The sequence below is a fragment of the Protopterus annectens genome, chromosome 3.part0, assembly GCF_019279795.1.
Source record: "Protopterus annectens isolate FY-2018-M chromosome 3.part0, PAN1.0, whole genome shotgun sequence".
Taxonomy (NCBI): Eukaryota; Metazoa; Chordata; order Ceratodontiformes; family Protopteridae; genus Protopterus; species Protopterus annectens.
This window is the reverse complement of record NC_056731.1, coordinates 654,317,463-654,343,852: the sequence shown is the minus strand read 5'-3', so window position 1 is coordinate 654,343,852 and position 26,390 is coordinate 654,317,463. Positions and strand designations below refer to the sequence as shown.

At 43.4% G+C, this 26,390-nt stretch overlaps 1 protein-coding gene across 3 annotated transcripts in view; it reads left to right on the top strand.

Moving 5' to 3' along the window:
* ANO10 (anoctamin 10) overlaps positions 1–26,390 on the top strand; it is a 1,956,032-nt gene that overhangs the window by 963,744 nt on the left and 965,898 nt on the right. For all 3 annotated transcript variants that reach the window (XM_044065053.1, XM_044065056.1, XM_044065055.1), the window contains exon 10: positions 1,360–1,551. In XM_044065053.1, the coding sequence (XP_043920988.1) occupies positions 1,360–1,551 (192 nt within the window). The remainder of the gene's footprint in view (positions 1–1,359; positions 1,552–26,390) is intronic.

Below are 26,390 nucleotides of genomic sequence, written 5' to 3'. Positions count from 1 at the left end.
TTAGGAAAACCGATGGAATCGATAATAAGATAAAAATTTGGGAACAGGAGAGCGGCATTGCTGAATGGTAGAACATGGAGGGTTCTACTGAGCAAGACAGTGTCAGAAGTTAAGGAAGTGGGATACCTCAGGGGTCTGTCCTGGGTCCAGTGCTCTTGTGTATTTGTGTCAGATATTTCTGAGGAAGTAGAGAACAGGATTAACCACTTTGCTGATGGGGATTGGAAAGAGTCTAGCAAAATATATGGAAAGGCTAAACAAATGGGAGGAAAGGTGGCAGATGAGATTCAATACAAATACAAAATAGTGCCCCTTGGCCACAACAACCCTAGTGTGAAATATCAGGTGAAAGGAATGGAATTAGTGGAAAGGGAGCAGGGGAAACAATCTGGGGTATGAGTCACACCTGGACTGAACAATCAAGAACAGAGTGAATGGACAGTGGCAGCAGCAACCAGAATCTTGGGGTGTATCTTCTGGGAGATGGAGTCCAGAAGAAAAGAGGTAAAATGCCAGCTTTAGAAAGCTGAGGACAGACCACACCTTGCAAAGCTGTTACTTGTTAGCTACTCCAGTGCCTTGTGCTGCCTCTGATCTGGCACCCCCCCCCTCAAATTTAAGGGGAGGAGTATAGAAGAAAGAAAAAAAAGATCAGTTATAAAGCTCTTCTTTCATTTTAAGCTGTGGCAAACTGCTTGCTATATCTGTAGTAAGCAGCTGCTGCAGTTTATTCTACACACATTGTGCTGTGGCACTTCAGTTCATATGGCAAATACAAAAAAAAAAGTTATTCTTTCAGTTTAAACTGTAGCAAACTGTTTGCAACATTTGTAACAAGACAAGCAGTTGCTAGAGTTTGTCACAACAGAGCACTAAATTGATTCGGTTCAGACTGCAAATGTAATGCCAACATTCACTGGTAGTGCAATGAAGACTGATCAGCCCACTAACGTTTTGTACCTGGGTAAACTCCCCCTTCATTTCCTCTATCTATGCCACTGAGTAATGAATGCAGTTTTGGAGGCCATTTAAAGAAAACAGCATCAATTGTTTGTTTTGCGGATTGCAATTTCAGCTGCAAGGGACCTATTTGTAAGTCTAGAATATTTCTTATTAGCATGGACAGAGATGATGTACTTTACTTAGGTGAATGAGTTGCCATTCTGACATTGCTGTTGACATCTAGATAGTCATACTGAACAATTACTCAGATGCAAAGTGTTGATAAAGACAAATATTCATAAATGTAGTTGCTGTATTTTTGTAGGCATAAATATATATCACACCGTACTTCACTTGTTAATCCATGAGGAGTGTCTGCCAGTATTAATTAAACAGTATTCATTTGTTTTCATACAGGGCACATTTGATGATTATTTGGAACTGTTCTTACAGTTTGGTTATGTGAGCCTTTTCTCATGTGTTTATCCATTGGCTGCTGTCTTTGCGGTGTTAAACAATGTGACAGAGATCTACTCTGATGCTCTGAAAATGTGCCAAGTCTTCAAGCGACCATTTTCCGTACCTACAGCAAACATTGGAGTCTGGCAGGTAACTGAAGGAAATATGTTCATGAATGCACCATTTAATGCAACTTAGTGACTTCTGTACATGAAGAATTAAGTAGGAGAAACTATATTGTCAAAAGTAATATGCATAAAATCAAGATGTCTTTCTGCAGAGCAGGGAACTATCTCGTTCAACAATGTACCCGAGTTGTATGACGTGGGACAGGTTGGGAAACATCACTTCATACTGGTTCTTGAGGAAGAGGGGGAATAGAGGGGTGCTCTGCAGCTAGGCTGCCTCCTTGTGTAGGCTACAGGTATAGTCTGTTAAAGCTTGATTCTTTGAGGCATGTGGCTGGGAGTGCATGCATCTCAGCATTTCTACACTTGAATATAGGAAGCTTGAGCAAAAGCTGCAGAATGTGTGATTCCCTCCATCTGTTAGACCTACAGCCTGGTACTGTATGATGGTGCTTCTTTCTGCCCACCTGGCAGTGAGCACAACATGCATAGATAGTAGTGCGGCATGTACAATGTGCATAGGAGAACAAGGACCTGCACAGAATCTGAGGCTATCTAGAGGCATGGAGCAGGTCACAGGCACACACACACACACTTGTAGATCAGACTTTTTCATATGTTGTCCAAGGATTGGTCCTCCTCCTATACAGTCCTACCACCAAAGAAAAAAAAGTAGTCTTTTCTTTTACAGTTACTGTATCCAGCCTGATGATGAAGGTTTTCTCTCTGTGGATATATAAAATTGAAGAACAAACTCACTTTTACAATGTTACACTTCTGTTCTTTTTTTTTTGGACCATTTGCATATCACTGACTTCAGGCTGCTCCACGGCTAACTCTGCCATTCTCCAATCCTTGGAAGATCTTACACTGTGGCAATGTCTCAATCTGACACATAATGGGGATGGGGGGGGTCTTCTTTCCAGGACAGTATTACACTCAGTGTGGGTTCCAACTCCCCCATGGGTAGGTTCTCGGGGTTCTTTCTAACACACAGCTCATTACAGGTGACAGGGTATCCACATTTTTTCCATATTTAGACAACGTGCTCATGTTTGCAGAGTCTTTTTCAAGGTGTCAAGACTCTGTTTCTTGGATGAGAGATCTCTTAACACAAGCTGGGATTCCAAGAGAATGTTCAAAAGTCTTTCTTGACTCCTCCTCATAGGATTGTCTTTCTGGAATGTCAACTAAACACCACAGTTCAAAGAGCTATCTAGAGGCACGGAGCAGGTCACAAGCACTTGCCACCCCATAGTGCCTTTTTTAGGCAAGGCTGAAAGGACAAACCCACCTCCATACACAACCCAAGGATAAAAAAACTAAAGGTAATGCTACTCAATGCCAGAAGTCTAAACCTCAAGATGCATGCACTCAAGGCTCTCCTCAGCATGGAGAAAATCGATGTCTGTGCAGTAACTGAAACCTGGTTCAAGGCTCCTGAGAGCACCCCAGCACTGCCAGGTTATAACTCATACCATGTGTTTCGGCCCCAAAACACGGACCGAAGCACAAAAGGAGGGGAAGTATCTGTATTCATCAAAGATACCTACACCTCCAGGTTGGTGGCACTGCACGAAGCATCGGAAACCATCCATGTGCAACTAACAGCGGGCAAAACTGCCTTTCAGTTTGTAGCCTGCTACAGAACACACTCCCTATTACAGGAACCCCACTTGGCATTCCTGAGAACACAGGAGAATATGAAGGTCTCTCCAAACACTATGTTATTGGGTGACTTCAACTACCCAAACATTGACTGGGAAAACTACTCAAGCCCAAACACCCTCGCCCAACAGTTCCTTGAATTTATAAACTCTAACGTAATGGAACAACTGGTCACCACTCCCACAAAGGGAGCAACATATTGGACCTGGTCATCACCAACATGGGGACTCTATGTTCCACACCAGAGGTAAACCCCTCATTGGTAAGATCAGACCATAAACAAATTTCCATGGACATCCATATCCCGTCCCCACCCCCAGCCAAGGAAATCACTGTAAAGAATTTCTGAAAAGCCAACTTTGCACTTCTCAAGACTGAGATGAAAGCCCCTGGGCCAGAGGATAATACAGCCCAATCCGCAGAATCCTTTACAACTGCATTCTATGAGCACCTGCAGGAATGCATGGATCGTGTTATCCCAAATAAAACCAAGACTCACTCCTTCAAAAACAGGAGACCGGTCTGGTGGACCCCGGCCATAAATAAGCTATACAACAGAAGGAGGAAGCTACTACATGACAGAGCAAAATCCCAAAAAGGGAAGGCATCTCTGATCAGTATTAGCAAGAAACTTCGTTCTCTCATAAAATCATTAAAGGCCAGTTTCGAAAGAAAAATTGCCCTAGACACTAAAGATAATCACAAGGCCTTCTTTAATTATGTCAGGAACATGGGCGGAAACTCCCAGATATGCTCTGAATTGTTGCATAACGGTACAAAATATACTGAACCTACAGACATAGCCAACATCCTGGCAGACAGATTCAGCACAAACCCCCCCCCCTTCCCCCCCAAAGGAGCAAATGTCTATCCCAACTGAAAGTAACCTCCCTGACATCACAGATGCACAGGTGAAAGCTGCCCTCTCCAAAGCAAAAAACACAGCATCTATGGGACCAGACGGTGTCCCAGGCTGTGTCTTACATGAGCTCCAAGAAGAACTGAACCCTCACATTAAGTCACTGTTCAAACTTAGCCTTACTACAGGATATGTACCCAAAGAATGGCGTACAGCTACAGTGGTCCCACTCCAAAAAGGTGGTGCCACAATGGACCCGGAAACTATCGCCCCATAAGCCTGACTAGTCTGGTCTGTAAAGCTATGGAGCGTACTATCATGGAACTCATAAACAAAGACATTGGGAACCTCCAGACACTGGACCCTACCCAATTCGGCTTTGTTAAGGGCAGATCTTGCCTCTTAAACCTAGTTGATTTCTTTGAAACAGTTACCAAAGCCATAGATGAGGGCAAGGTAGTCCACACAGCCTACCTGGACCTCGCAAAAGCCTTCGACACAATACCCCACTCGGGCATCATAAATAAGCTTACCAGCTTAAATATCAACCCCTATATCACAAGATGGGTTGCAAACTGGCTCAGAAATAGAACCCACATGGTCAGAATCGCAGGTGCCATGTCCGAATCCAAACCAGTTACAAGTGGCGTCCCACAGGGCTCAGTTCTGGGACCTCTCTTGTTCAGTATATACTTCTCTGAGGTTCAGGCTAACACGGGGGGGGGTTATGGCTGACAAAGTTCGCAGATGACTGAAAACTGGGGGCCATAATCGAATCTCCAGCTGACACAAGCATCCTCCGAAGGGGTCTCACAGAGACAGATGCTTGGTGCCAGAGCCACGGCCTCAAGCTAAATGCTAAAAAGTGCATAGTCATCCCCTTTGGGAAAAACAAGGTGCCCACAAATTACCACATAGGTGGTAATCCATTAAGTACGGAAGAAGTAATTAGAGATTTGGGGACAAACGTAGATAGTAATTTCTCCTTTGATAATCACGTTGCCAAAGTGGTTACAAAGACCTTCTATATAGCCCACTTTATCACAAAAGGGTTCGCATCTAGATCAAGAGAGGTCATTGTGCCCCTCTACTCATCACTCATCAGGCCCATAATTGAGTACAATGCCCCTTTTGGGATGTACCTTACCCGACACCTGCAGCAACTGGAAAGAACCCAAAAGTACCTCACCATGAGGATCATGGGCTGCAAACAGATGTCCTATGCAGCTCGACTAAAGAAACTCCAGCTCTACTCAGTTGCTTACCGCCTACTCAGAGGCAATCTATGCCTGACGTACAAAGCCATGTCAAACCCAGAATTAATGGACATGCTCCACCTCAAAAAATCCCTTAGAGCTACACGATCCAGGGACCTAAACCACAGCACAAAAATAAATAAGACGTGCTGGAGGAACAGATTCATTTCCCAGAGGCTCCCCTCACTCTGGAATAGAATCCCAATTCATATTAGACATAGCCCCTCGCTTGACCCTCTTCAAGCGAAATCTGGACGCGTGGATGGGAGATTGCGAATTCACCCCTGTGATCTTTTCTGTGTCCCTGCTAGACAGAGGCACAGTAAACTAATCTTAAAAGGGTACCTTCTGTGACCTACTTTAAAGAGGCACAGTAGGCTAATCTAATAGGGAGGCGGAAGCCAAATACACTCTGGCTAGGCTTATAAATGCCCTAGGGCAGATAGCCTAGTATCTACCTATGAACCTATGAAAAAATGGATCTATATCCATATCTATATTTATATCTATATCTATTTCTAGGGTTTTCCACTCAGACTTCATTCACTGAAAGGGAATACCTTGGGACTTTGGGTCTCATGGCATCGACCATTCTCATGATACCCTTGATAGGACTCCACGTGAGAAAGATACAATGGTATCTGAAATCTCTTTGGTCTCAGTACCAACATCCTTTGTCTTTTCAAATCCCAGTCTGAGATTTGTCAGAAGGGAAATTGTTCTACGGAGACAACAAAATCCTTGAATCCAGGTCTCCCCTTCTCCCTTCCTGTTCCAAAGCATTCACTCATCATAGATGCCTCAGCCATTGCTTGGAAAGCAGGGGTGGGAGGATGACATAATTGTTAAGGTGTTTACCTTAAGGGCATAAGGTGCAGGGTTTGATTCTCACATGGGGTAACTGGCTAGGCTTCAAATGACCCAAAAGGGCAGTTAGCCTAATACTAATCTATAATCTATGAATCTATGGATAAAAGTGTAAGGTGTATGGGACACCAAGGACAGATGCAAGCACATAAATAGAAAGATTATTGGCCTGATCAAAACACTAAAACTCTCTGAATAATCTTTGGTCTCTGGGATTTCTTCAAGTTGTTATAGAAAATGCCACAGACATGTGGTGCATCAGTAAACACAGGGAAACCAGGTCATACTCCCTTTCCAGACTAACCATGTTAGGTTGGTATATAACTTCACTGTACAGTCTCATTCTACAGGTATCCTGCATTCTGTCAGAGCAAAACTGTGTGGCTGACAAGCTGAGCAGGACAAGGATAGACACTAACTAATGGAAACTAGATTGGGGGTCTTCCAAAATTTGATCCATTTGTGTGGAGTTCCTCAAGTGCACTTATTTGCCTCCTCTCTGAACAATCAGCTGACAAGATTTTGCTCCAGGACTCCATGCAAGCATGTCTGGAAGATAGATAGATACCTTTTATTCTCTTTTCTTTGGTCAGGAATGTTCCTATATGCTTTTCCATTGATTTCCAGGGTACTTCTAAAGATTCAGAAGGAATCCCCTAAGATCATTGTGGTGACTTCCTTCTGGCCCAGGCAACAGTGATTCTCCCTTCTTTTGCAAATGGCCAGGGTCAATTACAACAAGGTTTCTTACACACTGGATCTACTGACACAAGATATTAGGAGTGTTTGATACACCTGACCCCAGTTAACTTCATTTGCCTTCTTGTATGATATGGTCTTAATTCTCTTTAAACGCTTGTTTACTGAGGATGTCTGTTAGGTACTAACGGAGGCAAGAAAGTCTGCTACTAGACAATCACATATTAGCAAATGGAAAAGGTTTTCTAGTTGGTGGCAACAACATAACCAGCACCCACTCAGAGATAGTTGTTCTCTGGTTTGACATTGTCTATGTGAGCACCTATTCTGTGGCCTTTCCTTACTTCTCCATCAAGGTTAATTTATCAGCCATTTCAACATGCCTGCCCATAGATCCTCCTCTTTCAATGCATTCCCATATCAAAATGTCTATGAAAAGTGTTTTGCAAAGTTGCTTCCTAGAAAACCAGTGGCCTCTCTTACATATGTTAATTTTGTGTTAGAGAAGCTAAGGTTTGCCCCATTTGAACCAGCTAACCTTGCTAACTTGAGGTTTTTAACATGAAAAACAGTTATACTGATTGTTCTGATCTTTGCAAGAATGGTACCTGAGTTGCAAGCTCTAAAAGTAAGTCAACCCTACCTCATTTTCCACAGAGGCAGGATCTTTGAGAACTAATCCTTTTATTCATAAAGTGGTATCTGAGATTATTTTAAGCCAAGCTATCCCTCTCCAAGTTTTTTTTCTTGAACATAAAAATGAGGGAGAAAGTATACTATTACCTTGAATGTCCACAGACAAGTACTATCTTGACAAAATTAAATCTTTCAGAACTTCGGATCTGTTGTTCATTTCTTGTAAAGGTAAAAAGGGAGAACCTGCACCAAAGCAGACGGTTTTTAAGCAGTTATCTAAGGCTGTTATCTTTTGTTATACTCTCAACATCAAAACTATTCCAGGCAGAGTCAAGACCCACTCTACCAGGGCCTTGGCTTCAGCTGTGCCTTTTCAGAAAGGATTGTATTCTAGAAGTGTTTTAGAAGCAGCAACTTGGTCCTCTGTCCATACTTTTACAGAGTGCTATAAGCTTGATTCTGTCTGTAGGTCTATGTTATTGTTTACTATGATCATTCTCCTGGAGTTTCTGGACTCTTCTCCTTCCACCTCCCAAAGTTTGTAAGCTGTGGTAATCTACTCATACAGCCTAGAATATTACAGTGATCAATGTACAGAATCATAACAGTAAATGTTTGAATGGTCACTGCTACAGTAGCCGCTCCCTCCCTCTTTCCCCTTGTTTCTTGGTATGGTGTTTTTGCCAAGATGTGGACTTTTGTTTTTTCTAGCATTGTTATTTTAGGGTTCAGCATCCCTCTCTGTGTTGGCATTAAAGCTCTGAAGGGCTTGACACCCAAACCTCTGACCACTGTCATCATTCCCTACTGTTGCCAAAGAATTAGTCCAAACATCAGATGACTTTAGCTTTGGTTGCTGTAAAGAAAATGAAAACACTGTCATCTGTGTTAGCATGTCTGTTAGGAGATTTGCGTATATTCTCAGGTTAACTTGTATTGTATGCCAGCATGTCTAATTGTAAAAATGTAAATACGTTTTTAAAATGTTCAGTATTTCCCTATACATAATCTTTAAAGAACCTGTCAGTGTTTTGATGCATTTATAATTGCACGTTTTTGAGGGAGATTCTAAAGTACAAACTGTCTGTGAAGAATCAGCTGATCAGCAGATGATGTCATTAGAATTTTCCTGGTTGTTATGTGATTATTTGAACAGATGATTGACAGGAAAAAGAACTTTTTCAAAAATCTGATTGTTATTTTTTAAAGTAAGACAGTTGAGACTGTTAACCTGGACTAGAAAAGAGACTGCTGAAGTCAGTTGAAGAGCAGTTAGTCAAGACTGGCAGTTAAGAGTTGCAGTCAGTTACAGTGCTGTGCAGCAGATACCCAAGAAAAAGGGCGCACCAAAAACTGTAAGCCTGCCTTTGCCTTGCTGTTATGTTTTAAATTGGATCAGGGACAGGATTCTCTTGTTAGATTAGGAAAATTTAGTTATTTAGATAGAGTTATTCTAAGATGATGGCCTTCTATCCTACAGTTTAATTTTATATTTCTGGTGATTGAATTCTGGTGTTTATTGAAAGCTATTGATTTACATTCTTGTAATCATTTTACCTATTATTAATGTTTTAATTACTTTACATTGTGGTTGGACAATCAATGTGTTCTTTAGAGATTAGAGAGTACTTATACCTGTGTGATACTCCCCAGGTCACCTCAAATACCTAGCTACTTCTGGTCATAGCTGTCATTTATTTTGATATTTAATTTTTTAATTGTTGTTCACCAATTGAAGGGTATGTATACCTGTCTGACTCTGGTGGCAGCGTTATCATTTGTATTGGGGAGGGGACACACCTGGAAACCTGTGTCAGGCTTCCCATAATTGTTAAAGTGTCTGAGATTTTAATTTTTTTCAGTGTGAGTGAGTCAAAGGTCTTAAACTGGAACACCTTGCTCTGAAGTGTATATTAAGGGAATACATTTGGGGGTGGACAGAGGTATATAGTAAATACAGCGTGTTCCTGTTGTGCTCTGACGGGAAATTGTGTAATTTTACTCTTGTGTGCTCTGTGCTCTTGTGTTTTCCGTGACGCTCCTACACTGGAGTCAGTGCTGACAGTTGAGGCTCCTTAATTACTGACCAGGCTTTTAAGTGCGGGACGTCACTTATTGGTGGCAGTCCGGTGGGATGTTAACCAGATGTCACATTATTGGTGGCAGTCTGGTGGGATATTAAGTGGACATCAGATTATTGGTGGACGTCTGGTGGGATATTAAGTGGGCATCACATTATTGGGTGGCAGCTTAGTGGGATTTTTAATTGGATTTCAGTAGCCTGTGGGTAGTTGTCATTAAGTTGTACACTTTTGACAGCTACAAGGTAAACATTTATAATTTCTATCCACCACAGTTTTATTTATTTATTTATTTTTGTTAGATAGTCAGGTATAGCAGGCAAGGATGTCAGCAGAAGATTTTAGCAAGTTGATAAAGATCCAGTTGGTTAAGGAGTGTGAAGCCAGAGGACTGGTGTGTGGCAGCCTTGACTAAAGAAGCGATGATTTCAACCTTGTTTGCAGCCATAGTTTAGATCAACTGTTCAGAGGATATCCAGTTTGGTGTTGGTGATGTGCAGCCTGCCATGACAAAGCAGTCTACATTTTCTTCAGCGGACCTGATAATCCATCTGGAGTCAAGAAGACTGGAACTAGAGGCTGAGTAGAAGTGGCGTCAGTATGAACTGGAGACCAAGGAGTGAATGCAATGTCTAGAGACTGAGGAGAAACGAACACCTGGAGGCTGAGGAGAAATAGTGCAAACATGAATTGGAAACCAAATGTCTTGAACTGGTATCAGCAGAGAGGCTGAGGCATTTAAAAGCCAAAGACAACAAGAGACAGCTCCAGCATGAAATGGAGCTTCAAACTCCTCGAGAGGGTCATGGGGGTAATGGGGAAGGGAATAACTGGACCCCAGAAGCTGTAAAGGTCAGTAAACTTTTTCTTCAGTATAGAGATGGGGAAGACTTTGATAGTTTTATTCATATTTTTGAGAGGGTATATAGACAGAATGATGTTGGCCATGAGCTCTGGGTTCGGCTCCTGACTCCCTTACTCCATGGTAAAGCTCTACAGGCTGTATCAAAATTAAATGAGTTAGATTGTTTGAATTATGACAAAATGAAATGTTGCTTGCTTGACTGTTTCAAACTTATACTTGAGGCATATAGAAAAAAGTTTTGTGAACATAGATGCAGAGCAGATGAAAGTGTATATGATTATATTGCTGAATTAGGTACTCACTTTCACAGATGGGTGAGTGGGTGTGAGGTCACCACGTTTAGGCACTGGCAGACCTTTTGGTAAGGGAACAAGCTGTCAGTACTTTGCCTGATGAAATGAGAGTCTGTTTAGCTGACCGTGAGTGTAACTTCTTAGAGGAGTTGGGGGAGAAAAGGGGTTCTCTACTTGGCAAGCAGGGGACCGCTGAATAAGAAAGGGATACCCAGTACTGCACAATGGACATAAGGGACCCCGTGGGGGGCAGTCTAGACCACTCCAAAGGAGTACACCAGTAACGGGGAAAATTACTAATCCAAGTGCACAGTTAGGGATTAAATGTTTCAAGTGTTACCAGAGATGACACTTAGCAGCCAAATGTCCATCGAGACAAAGTGAGAAACAGAAGGTGAGGGAGACAGTAAGTGTGGATGACAAATTGCCAGTGGTAAATTGTTTAGAAACAACTGCAGTGCCAAATTATCACCATCATTTATATCCTATCTTAGTAGATGGTAAGCTGGTAACTGCTAAGAGGGGCACAGCTTCCGATATAACCACTGTGAGGCCTGCAGTGTTTAGAGAAGAGCAGTACTTGCTTGGGCAGTCTAATCCAACGGTGGGAGGGACCCCATTCCAAATACTTTTGGCTAGAGTTCATCTTGACTGGGAGGGTGAAAGAAAAAGCAAGGAAGTAGGTGTGTTTGAGGATATTCCTGCAGATGTCCTGATAGGGAATGATGCTGATGATGCAGTACCTTGTGTACATGCAGTGACATGCAGTCAGGCTTGGAGACAGGCATGTGGGTCTGGTAGTCTGGGAGAGACCCAGAAAGATTTTATACCTGAAGCTAGGACTGGCATGGTGGCTCTTTCAGAGAAGGTGATATCTGCTAGCAGTAAGTCTGAATGGGGGCCACAACTGCTGGTGTTCCCTTGGACACTGTGACTGCGAGGACAGAGGTCAGTAGTGATAACCAGAGTGACAGAGAGACGAAGCTGTTGTAAGTGACTAGGCTTCCTGTGGAAAGGGAGCTGGGGAAGGTCATGAAGGTAGAGTTGAGACAGGCTCAGCTTACGGATCCTACGTTACAAAGCTTTAGGGAGATGGCTAAGGCAGCACCTGAGGCCCAAGGAAGAGGGGAGTCTGTGTACTGGAACAAAGGTTTGTTGTATAGCAGTGACCTAGAAGGTGAAGTAATACAGCGGTTGGTAGTGCCTAGAGCTTACGGTTTGCAACTTTTAGCCATGGCACATAACATTCCTTTCTCAGGTCATATGGGCATAAAATGTACTAAGAGCCATATTATGCAAAATTTTTTATTGGCCTGGGATTGAAAGGCATGTGGTAGGATATTGTAGGATTTGTGAACAGTGCCAAAAAGCTGATAAAGCAGGGGACAAATTAATGCCTTTGCCTGTTATGGAAGAGCCATTTCAGAGAGTGGCCCTGGATACTGTGGGACCCCTGAGTACTCTAAGTTCTACAGGAAAGAAGTACATGTTGGTGGTAGTAAACTATAATACCAGATATCCTGAGGCGGTGGGTTTGTCATCTATTGAGGCAGAGAAAGTGGAAAATCCTTTGCTAGAAATCTTCAGCAGAGTAGGATTTTCATGGGAAATAGTGACTGACCAAGGTGCCAGCTTCATGTCAGACCTGCTGATTTGATTGTGGAAGCGTTGTGGGGTGAAACATCTAAAGACCTGCCCCTACCATTCCCAGACTAGTGATGTTGTGGAGAGAATAAACTCTACAATGAAGACTATGCTATGGGCATTTGCAGATCAACATGTTAGGGAGAGCTAAGATAGATTAAGTAGGGGAGGATTTACCATTAAACTCAGTAAGTATCAAGTGGGTATGGCAGAGGTCATTTACTTAGGATACATAGTGGGAAGTGGTAAAATTAGGCCAGAACCTGTCAAGGTGGAAGCTGTTCAAGAGTGGCCAGTTCCTGTTACTAAGAAACAAGTGAGAGCATTTCTAGGGACAGTGGGATACTATAGGAAATTTGTGCCCAATTACATTACCATAGATGCACCCCTTACTGACCTAACTAGGAAGAATAAACTGGACAAGGTAGTGTGGACCACAGATTGTGAACAGGCATTCCAAAAACTTAGAGATTTTGGGTGGACCCCCTGTGTTAGCCAGCCCAGATTACAATAAAAAAATTATTGTACAGGTAGATGCTTCAAATTATGGGGTGGGGGGTACTTAGCCAACTTTCCGCAGAAGGAGAAGAGCACCCAGTGTTACATCTGAGCCATAGACTCCAACCTTGTGTAGAGTGTTATGCAACCGTGGAAAAAGAGTGTTTAGCCACAGTATGGGCATTGCAAAAGGTGGATCCCAATCTTTATGGGAGAAAATTCACTGTACTCACAGATCATAACCCTTTAACATGGCTTAATAAGGTCAATAAGCAAAATGCCAAGTTACTGAGGTGAGTCTAGGATTGCAAGCATATGATAAGACCATACAATAATATTCCCAGGTAGACCCATTTTTCTCAAGCATCAGTTTTTAAGGGTCACTTGAAAATCATGGTTGAGTCATAAGGGGGAGAAATGTGAAGAAAATGAAAACATTTGTGTTAGCATATATGGCAGGATATTTGTGTGTATTCAAAGATAAACTTGTATGTATGCCAGCATGTTTAATTGTGAAAATATAAATAAGTTTTTAAAATGTTGAGTATTTCCCTATTTACTCAAAATGTTTAAAGAATTTGTCAGTGTTTTGTTACATTTCTAATTGCACATGATGTTCTTCGTGTTTTACTGTTGCAGTCATCACATTTGGGTTATCTGCCTGCAGATAGCCCTCAGCCGGCCTGAATACCAGTCTTGGATTCCTGGGTCGGATGCTGTCTCTTCTTCCATGATGTCAGGTCATCAGGGGTATAAAACATGCAATTGACACCATTACATCAGTCTTTCTTGCCATGCGGTGCCCAAAGCAGAAGCAGTTCGCAAGTGCCAGTCGGCCGACTCCTGAAATTTTCGTTTTCGAGTTTCAGAACCGAAATCTTCAAAAAAAGATAAGTACCCCATTGGGGATCTTTTTTTTTGCTCCAACCAATGTCAGTAAAAGTTAACAATTGTCTTACCTGTGGTAAGCAAATACCTCATAAATATTTTCATTCGTACTGCATTTCTTGCTTAGGCCTGGTTTTGTGCCTTGTTCAACCCCCAAACTATTTGTCATCGGGCTATCTTTGCAGTAAATTATTTTGGTACTCGGTATCTGTACTTCGAAATGGTTTCATTAAGCCATCCGACTATCGATCTTCCAAAAAAAGTAAGGATAAAGACAGAGACAGAGCGCATAGGTCCAAAACTGCCAACGATGCTTCTGTTAAGCTAGTCGCCAGTCCGCCGGTACTCAGTGAGGTGCTTTTGCAGCCCCTGATACCCGCTACTTCAGATTTACAGGCCTCTACTGAGACCCATTCGGAGTCCGGTATGCCACGAGATGCTTCTTCGACTATGGAACCTGCGGATGTCTCTACCTTGGATGGGTCTGGAGCCACTGTGCAGGCACCGGCTTCTGAGGGTGTATTCTGGCCTACAGACTTGCATTTTAAACCAACGCCATCTTCTTCATCTAGGCCTAAAACTCGCACCACGCCTAGAAAACCGACGTCCAAACTGCATGCTCTGGCCCATATGCCTAAAACACAAATGCTTAGAATGGCTGAAGACCTTATTACCTTAATTAGGGGAAGCCAGTCTCCCCTCTCTAAGAGACCTAGAACTGATTTTCCTTCTGATTCTTCTGATCAGGAATCTCATATTTATGTTCCTTCTGATTACCAGGATTTGCCCTTATCTACCTATGAGGATTCCGATGCAGAAGATTCCATTCCCTCTGCTTCCCCTCCAGAAGATTTTTCTTTTGGTGAAACCTTGCATACTCTTAGGGAGCATTTCCACTGGGAAAGCCAGGATTACTCTGACTCCAAAAAGAGGCTTAGGGAATTTTTACTCTTTCCTCAACACAGGCCTTTAGCTATCCCTCCTGTTCTGGACATTGTAGATCATGCTTTCTTGGAATCTAGCCTTTCCCCAGACACTTTAATTCCAGCTCCCAGAAAACCTGACAGGTATTACAGAGTACCTGACTCTCACAAGTTCCTCTTCAAGAATTCTACTGTGGATCCAGAGACCATTTCCCAAGGACCGAAAGGCATTAAGGCTACTGCTGCCAAAAATCCTACCCCTTCTGATAGAGATTCTAGATCCTTGGACAGATAGGGTAAGAAGGTATACACTTCTGCTTCTTTGGCCATTAGAGCTTTAAATTGCCATTTTCATATGTTAAAGTACCAGCAGCATATTATGAAACTACTTAAACAGAAAATTATGTAGATTCCTGACTGTGCTGAACACAAAGAATTACAGGATTTAGTACAGTCTGCAGAACAAGTTGATAAACATACTTTGCAATGTGGTTTTGGTGCTTTAGAAGCATCTTACAGGGCTGCTGTCACTGGGTCTGTACTTAGAAGGCATGCTTGACTTAAGGAGCAAAACGTGCCAGATCATGTTAAAGCTAAATTACTGGATGCTCCCTTAAACCAAGAACACCTATTTGGAAACAAATCAGAAGACGTCCTCATAAGGATGGAGGAAAAAGCTAAGTCTATGCAAACTGTTAAATATTTCCTACAAGTACAGCCTCCCAGATTTAGTAGGCATTGGCCTTCAAAGAATTGGTCCTTTCCAGTCTCTTCCAGGCCTTCTCAGTCCAAACCCAGGAACAGCAGACCACCTAGGTTACAGTCTCAGGCTACGCACAGGCCTAATCAGTGGGGGGCTCCCACTTCCAAAGCAGGAAGTAGTAAGCCACCCCCTATGGAAAAATGGCACAATGATTTAACCTTAACCCTTTCAAGCCCTGCTCAACTGCCTGCTCCCTTAGGAGGAAAGCTCACCCTGTATGCAAAAAACTGGGAACTCATTACCCAGGACAAATGGGTTTTGAATATAGTTTTCCAAGGATACAGACTCCACTTCCACACCCTACCAAGCCCAAACAGTTGGCCACAATTACCCCCAAATCAGTGGTCAGAGGCCCAACAGTAGGTTCTCTCTCTTCTAAGTATCAGGGCTATTCAGCCTGTCCCAGCAGAACAAAGGGGACAAGGTTTTTATTCAAGACTTTTCCTGGTACCCAGAAAAGACAGCTCCTGGCATCCTATCCTGGACCTCTCTATTCTAAACACCTTTCTGGTAATCCCAAAATTCAAAATGCTAACACTTCAACAGCTGCTTCCTATGCTAGGCAAAGATGCCTGGTTGGTAACCTTAGACTTAAAGGAAGTTTACCTGCACATTCCAATAAGGGAATCTTGCAGAAAATACCTACACGTTAGGGCAGGCTCCATGCATTATCAGTTCTCTGCACTTCCGTTTGGCTTATCTACTGCACCCAGGGTATTCACAAAGTGTCTTGCTCCAGCCATTGCATTTTGCAGGCAGAGAAATATTCAGATATACCCATACTTGGATGATTGCCTGATTCAGGCAGAAAGCCAGGACTTGCTATTAAAACATCTGGCATTCGTAAAGAAACTTCTAACCTCACTGAGGTACACCATAAACGAAAAGAAATATCACCTAGTACCCTGCCAACAGATTGTATTCCTGGGAGCAAGCTTGAACACAACTTCCCAGATGGCTTTCCTCACTCTAGAGAAACAAGTTTATTTGACAACCTACTTCAAACTGTTGGCCACAAAGACCCAGCTATCTGCAAGGAAAATTCTGCAAGCCCTGGGGTTCATGGCCTCTTACATTCTACTAATTCCATATGTAAGACTGATTATGAGGAAACTACAATGGTATCTAAAAAGCCTATGGTGACATTCTCAGGACCCGAAATCAATGATTCCTATCATTCCTTGTATAAAGACAGAGTTCCTTTGGTGGGAAGAGGCCTGCTACCACAACAAGGGGCTCCCTTTCCCTCTACCCCCTGCCGCCCAAACCCTAACAACAGATGCATCAGACTATGCATGGGGGGCTCACTTGGCAGGCCAGTGCATTCAGGGCAAATGGAACTCAAGACAGATGCACCTGCATATCAACCAAAAAGAAATGTTAGCTGTACAGAATTCCCTGACAACCTTCAAAGACTGCATTTCTTCCAGGACAACTATTGGTAAAGACAGACAACACCACAGATGTCCTTCAAGAATGCAACTGCAGTCATAACATATGGGTTGTCCTGCCTCAGGCAGCCCTCGGTCGGCCGAATTCCAAAGTCTGGGTCCGACGTCGGCTGATGTCGCATTTCTCTCCGACATCAGTGCGGCTGGAGTACATAAGCATCAGCCGACGCCATCTTCTTCAGTCTTTCTTGCCGCGCGGTGCCCGAAGCAGAAGCAGTTCGCAAGTGCCGGTCGGTCAGCTCCTGTATTCTACGATTCCGAAGTCATCTAAAAAGCTAAGTACCCCATTGGGGACCTTTTCTTGCCTCAGCCGATGTCAGAAATTAGTGAAAAAGTTAACAATTGTCTTTCTTGTGGTAAACAAATACCTCATAAGGATTTCCACTCTTACTGTCTTCCTTGCCTTGGCCCAGACCACGACGTCTCGGCCTGTGTAGCCTGTGCTCGCTTCAACAAGCGCACTCTCAGGCGCCGGGCGGAGTTCGCTGAAGATTTTTTCGGTGAAAAATTAAACACACAATGCCGTCGGAACTTCCGACATCGCAAACTCCCAAGAAACGAAAAGACCGGGACCGACATCCTCGGCCCGCGTCTACCACCGACTCCACGCCAAAACCTATCGCGAGTGCTCCGTTTCCCTCTGAGACAGTCTCTCCACTGCTCCGAACCGAAGACACCGCATTACCGAAGACTCCGATTACGGATATCACTCCGACGCCAGTTATTGTTTTCCCTCCGGATACCGAAACCGAGGAAATGCCCGAGACCATTGCTGTAGACAAGGTCACTCCTGCACATGGAGCTGCCAGGCCTCCTATGGCCATGTCTATTAAGGCCTACACCAGGGCTAAGGCAGCCAGCAAAACAAAACATCTTACTACTAAAACCTTACCTCAGCCTACTACAGAGACACAAATTATGTCTATGGCTGCTGATTTAATTTCTATGATTAGAGGTTCACAGGCCCATCCTGACAGAGGATCCCAGCCTCCTTCTGATAAAAGGCCCCGGGTTGAACCCTCTGACCCTATTCCGTCAGATGAAGACTCTGAGGGCTCTGTCCACTCTGATAGCCAGGAAGAGCTCTTCCAGACCTATGAGGACTCGGATGCAGAGGATTCCATCCCCTCGGCCTCCCCTCCTGAGGATATTTCTTTTGGGGAAGTTCTGCATACCATGAGGGAACATTTCAAGTGGCAAGGCCAGGAATACTCTGATTCCAGAAAACGCCTTAGGACTTTCCTTAAGAAGCCTCAGCACAGGCCCTTAGCTATTTCTCCTGTACTTGATGTTTTGGATGATTTATATTCTGACTCTAGTGTTACCCCTGACTCTCTTCCTCCTGCTCCAGCCAAGCCAGACAGGTATTACAGGGTCCCAGAAACTCATTCCCATTTATTCAGGGCCCATACTGCTGATTTGGAAACTATTTCTCAGGGGCCTAAAGGAGTTTCAGCTTCCACCTCTAAAAATCCATTGCCCTCCAACAGGGAAGCTAGGTCATTAGAGAGATGGGGCAAAAAGGTTTACACATCCACTACCTTATCTGTGAGAGCTTTGAATTGCCTTTTTCATATGTTACAATATCAGGATTTCCTGTTAGAAGATTTACAAAAAACATTGGCCACTCCTGATCCTTTGCAGGAAGCTGTACATAACACTCAGCAAGTAAGCAATCACTTCCTGCAGTGTGGATATGATGCACTGGAAGCTTCATGTAGGGCAGCTATGACAGGGGCAGTCATTCGTAGACATGCATGGTTAAAAGATCAACCTCTACCAGATCATGTAAAGGCAAAACTTCTGGATGCACCTTTGGAAAAGAACAAGCTTTTTGGTGCTAATGCTAAGGATGTGTTAAAGACCATCGAGGAAAAAGCAAAATCAGTTCAGACGGTGAAAGATTTCCTCCAGGTTCAACCCCCCAGATTCAGTAGGAATTGGCCTTCAAAAAACTGGTCCTTTCCTAATCCAGAAAAGTTTCAAAGGGGTAAAAACAGGCGTGGCCGAGGAAGAGGCCAATACAGAGGTCCTTTCAGGGGATGACAATGGCAGCCAGGAAACCAAAGAAGTGACGCAGGGGTTTCACCTGCCCCACAACCACAATCTCAATGACTTTCCTCTACTTCCGCCTACCAGGGAACAAATAGAAGCTCCCTTGGGCGGGAAATTATCTCTGTTTGCAGAAAATTGGCACAGACTGACAAAGGACAAATGGATTTTGGACATTATAGACCGAGGCTACAGGTTCCATTTTCATACCTTGCCAAGAAAACAAGGCATGCCAAACCTACCACAAAACCAGAGGGCAGAGGCTATCAAGCAAATCTCTCTGCTGACTCGGATGAAAGCAATAGAAAGAGTTCCACAACAAGAACAAGGTCAGGGGTTTTACTCAAGACTGTTCCTTGTTCCAAGAAAAGAATCTCAATGGAGACCAATACTGGATTTGTCCGCATTAAACACCTTTCTCATAGTACCAAAGTTCAAAATGCTGACTCTACAGCAACTCCTTCCCATGCTGGGCAAGGGGTCTTGGCTGATTACTCTGGACCTCAAGGAGGCATACCTGCATGTCCCTATCAGACACAGCTGCAGAAGATACCTCAGATTTCTTGCAGGGCCAGAGCATTATCAATTCTCAGCATTGCCATTTGGCTTATCTTCTGTGCCCAGAGTATTCACAAAATGCCTGGCTTCAGTAATTGCTCATTGCAGGCTCCATGGGATACAAATTTACCCGTACCTGGACGACTGCCTCATACAAGCAGACGACAAATTGATGTTGACAAAAAACTTGGACTATGTCATACGATTACTTCAAGCTCTGGGATACACAGTCAACTTCCAAAAGTCAAGACTGCAGCCATCCCAGCAAATAATCTTCTTAGGAGCCAAATTAGACACAGCCTCTCAAATGGCTTACCTGACAGAAGACAAGCAAGAGAAGTTCACTCATTACTTCAAAGGTTTAGCAAAACTCACCCAGATGACTGCAAGGAGATTCCTACAGGCCCTGGGTTACATGGCATCCTGCATTCTCCTGGTTCCATTAGCAAGACTACACATGAGAAAGCTTCAATGGTACCTAAAAAGCATTTGGTCTCAGCACAGCAACAACTTGGAGACAACCATACCGCTCATTCCATGCCTACAAAAGGAATTCCTATGGTGGGCCTCGGTGAGCCAGGCAAACACAGGTATGTCATTCAAAAAACCACAGATAACACAGACCATGACCACAGATGCCTCAAACCTTGGATGGGGGGCGCACATGGAAGGCAGGTGTATACAAGGACAATGGTCTCAAAAGGAAACACATCTGCATATAAATCAAAAGGAAATGCTGGCAGTAATGCATGCCATCGAGGCCTTTCAACATCAACTTCAGCAAAACCATTTACTGATACGGACAGACAACACCACTGTGATGTGGTATATAAACAAGCAAGGGGGCACCCACTCTTACCCCCTTTGCAGACTGACAATGCATCTTTGGGAAAAATCACTGAGCCTAAACATCCAGTTACAATCCCAGTTTGTTCCAGGCAAAGACAATGTGTTGGCGGACAGCCTAAGCAGGAATTTCACAGATCCACACGAGTGGAGGTTACATCCGAAGATCTTCACACAACTCACTTCGACATGGGGCAGGCCAGAAGTAGACCTATTTGCCTCTCACCTCAACCATCATCTACAAAAATTCTGCACAAGGACATACCATCCAAAAGCTTGGAAAATAGATGCTCTCTCATTCAACTGGAACTTCCTAACAATCTATGCATTCCCACCTCTGCCACTGATGACCTCAGTATTACTAAAGATCAAAGCAGAGAGACCCAAGGGAATCATAATAGCTCCGGACTGGCCAAGACAACACTGGTACCCACTACTACGGAGCATATGTCACACCAGGAGGTGGGCCCTTCCCCAATGGCCTCTACTTTTGACTCAACACAATTTCAAAACAGTGCATCCAAACCTTCAGTCACTGCAGCTAACAGCCTGGGAGATACCATAAATAACCTCAACCTATCTCTCTCCAAGGAAGTTCAGCGGATACAAACAGAGGCTCGAAGACCATCCACCAGAAGGGTTTACTTAGCAAAATGGAAGAGATTCAGCAATTGGAATACCAGCAAGGGACATGATGCTTCATTGTTGAACATCCCCCTCATCTTGGAATATTTGGCGGATATGCTAAAGAACGGCCTCTCATATTCTTCCATAAAGATACATGCATCAGCTATTTCAGCTAGATATAACACTGATCCTCCTGTCTTTTCACACCCTTTGCTAAGGCATTTCCTCAGAGGAATCAAGAACATCAAGCCACCAAGAAAGGCCCCAGTGCCAGCCTGGGACCTCAATTTTGTCCTAGAAAAACTGACTCTACCTCCATTTGAGCCAGCAGCTTCAGTTGACTTGCAATTTCTCTCATGGAAGACAGCTTTCCTGTTGGCAATTACCTCAGCAAGAAGGGTTTTGGAACTACAGGCCCTAATGGCAATACCACCGTTCATAATTTTTCACAGAGACAGGGTTTCATTAAGGACCAACCCTACTTTTATGCCAAAGGTGGTATCTAGGGTTTCTTTAAATCAAGCTATTCATCTGCCTGCTTTCTTCCCCAATCCTGAGAATAAGGGGGAAAGACTGTTACACACCTTGGACATTCACAGACAACTTCGATACTACCTGGACAGAACCAAGGCCAGTAGGAAGTCTGACCAACTTTTTGTAGCTTACGCCCCTGCAGTCCAAGGAAAAGCAATTTCAAAACAGACTATTTCAAAATGGATTGGACATTGCATCAGATTTTGTTATTCCTTTCATGGAAAGACTGTTCCAGCCAATGTCAGACCACATTTCACAAGAGCTACAGCCACCTCTACAGCATTCTTAAGAGGGGTACCTACTAAGGACATTCTAGAAGCTGCTACATGGAGCTCCGTGCATACATTCTCCAAACACTACAATCTCCCTCTATACTCCAGATCCAGAGCAGGCTTTGCTTCGGCAGTCCTGCAGGGTTTGATTGCCACACTATTTTTTCCTAGAGCATTCCTCCTCCCCCATCTAAGCTATGGTACTCTACCCATATGTTATGACTGCAGTTGCATTCTTGAAGGACATAGTACAGTTTTGTACCTACCATAAATGTAGATGTCCGATAGACATGCAACTGCAGTCAGATTTTCCCTCCCTTCATACCCCTCTATGCCTAGGATCCACTCCTATCCCTGTATCTCTTAGCTGGGGATATCTGTTATGGTGTATTTGTTTTATTTCTCATTTATTTCTCTGGAATCCTGTTTTTGTCTTCCAATTTGATTACAGCCTTCCTTGGAGGGCACCTGGCATCTGGGGCAAGAAACACTGAAGAAGATGGCGTCGGCTGATGCTTATGTACTCCAGCCGCTCTGACGTCGGAGAGAAATGCGACATCAGCCGACGTCGGACCCAGACTTTGGAATCCGGCCAACCGAGGGCTGCCTAAGTCAGGGCTGCCTAAGTCAGGACAACCCATATGTTATGACTGCAGTTGCATGTCTATCGGACATCTACATTTATGGTAGGTACAAAACTGTACCCTATCTGCAGACTAGCCACGGCTCTGTGGAACACAGCCTTGAGCTACCAAGTGCACCTACAAGCTCAATTCCTGCCAAGCAAGCTAAATTCACTGGCAGACGACCTAAGCAGAAATCTCATGAACCCAAGATGAATGGAAACTGGAACCAAAAATATTCAACCTCTTGAGGAACAAATGGGGGACTCCAGAGGTAGACCTGTTTGCCTCCCCTCAGAACTACCAATTGGACAAATTCTGCACAAGGACTCCCCACAGTCAAGCTTGGAAAGTGGATGCCCTGTCCTTTACCTGGGAAAGCCTCTCAGATTATGCCTTTCCCCCTCTGCTTCTCCTCTCAAAGTTTCTGTAAAAGATCAAACAGGACAAGCCAAGGACAATACTGGTTGCACCAAGCTGGCCACGCCAGCACTGGTACCCCCTCTTGTGCAGTATGATACTGATGGAACCATGGCACCTGCCTCAGACCCCCTTCCCTGCTGTCCCAGCAGGCGGGCCAGATTCTGCACCTTCAGCTTCAAACCCTGAACCTTGCAGCCTGGCTAATTCCTTGAGCTCTCCAATAGCATCCCTCAGTAAGCAGGTGTTAGATGTCATTCTGGAGGCAAGGAGGCCTAGTACTAGAAAATCTTATGCTGAAAAGTGGAAAAAGATACTGTTTCTGGAGCCAGACTCAGGGGATGTGCACAACGGTGCCCAGCTTAGCTCATATTCTTCAGTACTTAAAAGAAATGCTCCACAAGGGCCTATCCTTCTCGTCAATTAAAATTCATGCCTCTGCCATTTCAGCACATTATAATATTGAGCCACCCCTTTTCTCTCACCCCCTGTTAAAGCAATTCCTTAGAGGGGCCAAAATTTAAGACCCCCTCGAGAGACCCTACTCCAGCCTGGGACCTTAACTTTGTATTGGAAAAGCTCACTATCCCTCCCTTTGAGCCAGCTGCAACTGCAGAGTTGAAATTCCTTTCTTGGAAAACAGTCTTCCTTCTAGCCATCACTTCAGCAAGAAGAGTGTCTGAATTACAAGCCCTCATGGCAGTGGAACTCTTCATTATCTTCCATGCAGACAGGGTTTCCCTCAGGACCAATCCTTCCTTTATGCTCAAGGTGGTGTCTAGTGTGGCCCTAAATCAGTCCATTCATTTGCCTACTTTTTCCCTAATTCACACAATAAAGGAGAATGAATACTGCACTCCCTGGACGTGCACAGATAACTTTGATTTTATTTGGACAGGACTAAGCCTCTCAGAAAATCTGAACAGCTGCTAGTTGGTTTTGCTGCAGGGGCAGAGGCAAAGGGGAAGGACATTTCAAAGCAAACCATTTCTAAATGGATAGCCCATTGCATTTATTTCTGCTACAAGCACCATGGAAAAGCTACCCCACAGGGGATAAGATCACATTCTACCAGAGCTGCATTTACCTCTACAGCCTTTCTCAGAGGAATCCCTACCAGGGACATCCTAGAAGCTGCTTCCTGGAGCTCTGTACATACCTTCACCAAGCATTACCACATGCCTTTTTTTTCTAAATCCAGAGCTGGTTTTGCCACTGCAGTCTTGCAGGGCTTAATAGCTGGCCCTAATGCTCTCTAACTTCCTTCTCCCTTCCTTAGCTTTAGGAATCAACCCAAATGTGATGACTGCAACAGTGAAGCACTAAGAACATAATACATTTGTGTACACTTACCATAAATGTAGATGTTCGAGTGTATTCACTCTTGCAGTCCTGGTCACCCTCCCTCCAGCCCCCTGACTTCTTTTGGCTGTAGCTTTCCTTCTTATTTGGTATATTTAAGTTTTCTGGTGTATTTGCTTTTTGATGGAGGTGTACCATTATGTATAATTGCTTTATGGGTGCACCTGACATCTGGGGCAAGAAAAACTGATGTAATGACGTTGGTTGCATGTTTTATACCCCTGACGTCATGGAAGAAGAGACAGCATCAGATGCAGGAATCCAAGACTCTGGTATTCAGGCCAGCTGAGGGCTACCTGCAGGCAGATAACCCAAATGTGATGACTGCAACAGTGAATACACTTGAACATCTACATTTATGGTAAGTGTACACAACTGTACTTTTTTGAGGGAGATTATAAAGTACAAACTGTCTGTGGAAAATCCGTAGGTGATGTCATTAGAATGTTCCTGTTTTTTGAACAGATTGACAGGAAAAATTATTTTTTCAAACAGCTGATTGTTATTTTTAAAATAAGACAATTGAGACTGTTAACCTGGACTATAAAAGAGACTGCTGAAGTCAGTTGAAGAGCAGTTCGTTAAGAGCTGCAGTCAGTTACAGTGCTGTAAAGTAGATACAGAAGAAAAATGACTCACCAGAAACTGTAAGCTTTGCTTTACCTTGCTGTTCTGTTTTAAATTGTATCAGGGACAGGATTTTCTAGTTAGATTAGGAAAGTTTAATTATTTAGATAAACTTTTTGTAAGATGATGGACTTCTATCGTACAGTTTAATTTTTATATTTCTGGTGACTGAATTCTGGTGTTTATTGAAAGTTATTGATTTATGTTCTTGTAATAATTTTACCTATTATTAAATGTTTTTCATTACTTTACAGTGTGGCTGGACAATCAATATGTTATTTAGAGATTAGAGAGTGCTTATACCTGTTTAAACTTCCCAGGTTACCTAAAATGCCTGGCTGCTTCTGGCCATAGCTATCATTTATTTTGATATTTACTTTTTTAATAATTGATCACCATTTGAAGGGATTATAGACCTATCTGGCTCTGATGGCAGCTGTACCATTTGTACTGGGGAGGGGACACAGTTGAAAATCTGTATCAGGCTTCCCATAAGTGTTAGTGTGTGTGAGATTTAAATTTATTTTGAATGTGAGTGAGTCAGAGGCTTAAACTGGAACACCTTGCTCTGAAGTGTATATTAAGGGGATACATTTGGGTGGACAGAGGTATATAGTCCACCCAGAAAATAGAGCATGTTCCTCTTGTGCCCTTAAGGGGAATTGTGTAATTTTACTCTTGTGTGCTCTGTGCTCTGGTGTTTTCCATGACACTCCCATACTGGAGTCAGTGGTGAGGACTGAGGCTCCTTAATTACTGACCTGGTTTTAAGTGGGGGATGTCACTTATTGGTGGCAGTCCGGTGGGATATTAACCGGATATCACATTTTTGTTGGCAGTCTAATGGGATATTAACTGGACTGCGGGATCCAGAGACTGCTTCCTGCCATCAGTGTAACTGACAGAGGCTTAATTTCGACTGTAAATTTTTTATTAACTTTTTTTGCCTTCTAGAACACTGACCCATCCTAAAATGGGACCTATGAGCACAAGATCCAATATTGTTTATTTTTGCCCAGTTCATGTCACGGGTTGTCAGATCTGATTGAACCTGACCTCAGTACCATCTCTGAAGCTTTACGGATCTAGGGCTTTGACTCATCCCCTACCCATAGTTCCCTCCACTCCACTTTAGTACCTCAGATCTCATTTGCTACCTGAAGCATCAGATATGTTTTACGAGGACTGTCCTTCAAAAGCATATCCTTTGTTGCTCTAGTTCTATTTCCTGCAATGTCCACTCCTACCGAGAGACTTGTCACTCCAGCTGTATTTTTCTGTTTTAGTTGACAAAAAATTGCATAGTTCATTCATACATAGATAGTAAGGAATAGTTATCCTTAGGATTAGGTGTTTTTTTTCAAAAGTATATATTCTTCCTACTAGCGATATGCATTAGAGTTTTGATAGTTTTTTGTATAGTTATGATTGTCTTGAAATTTTTGGTGTGTTTTAACTTTAAATTTTAGATAGTACTTTGCTGTTTTTGTAGTATTGGCTGTACTTTGGGTGTGTTTTCTAGAATGTCTGACAGCCAGGGCTTTAAAAA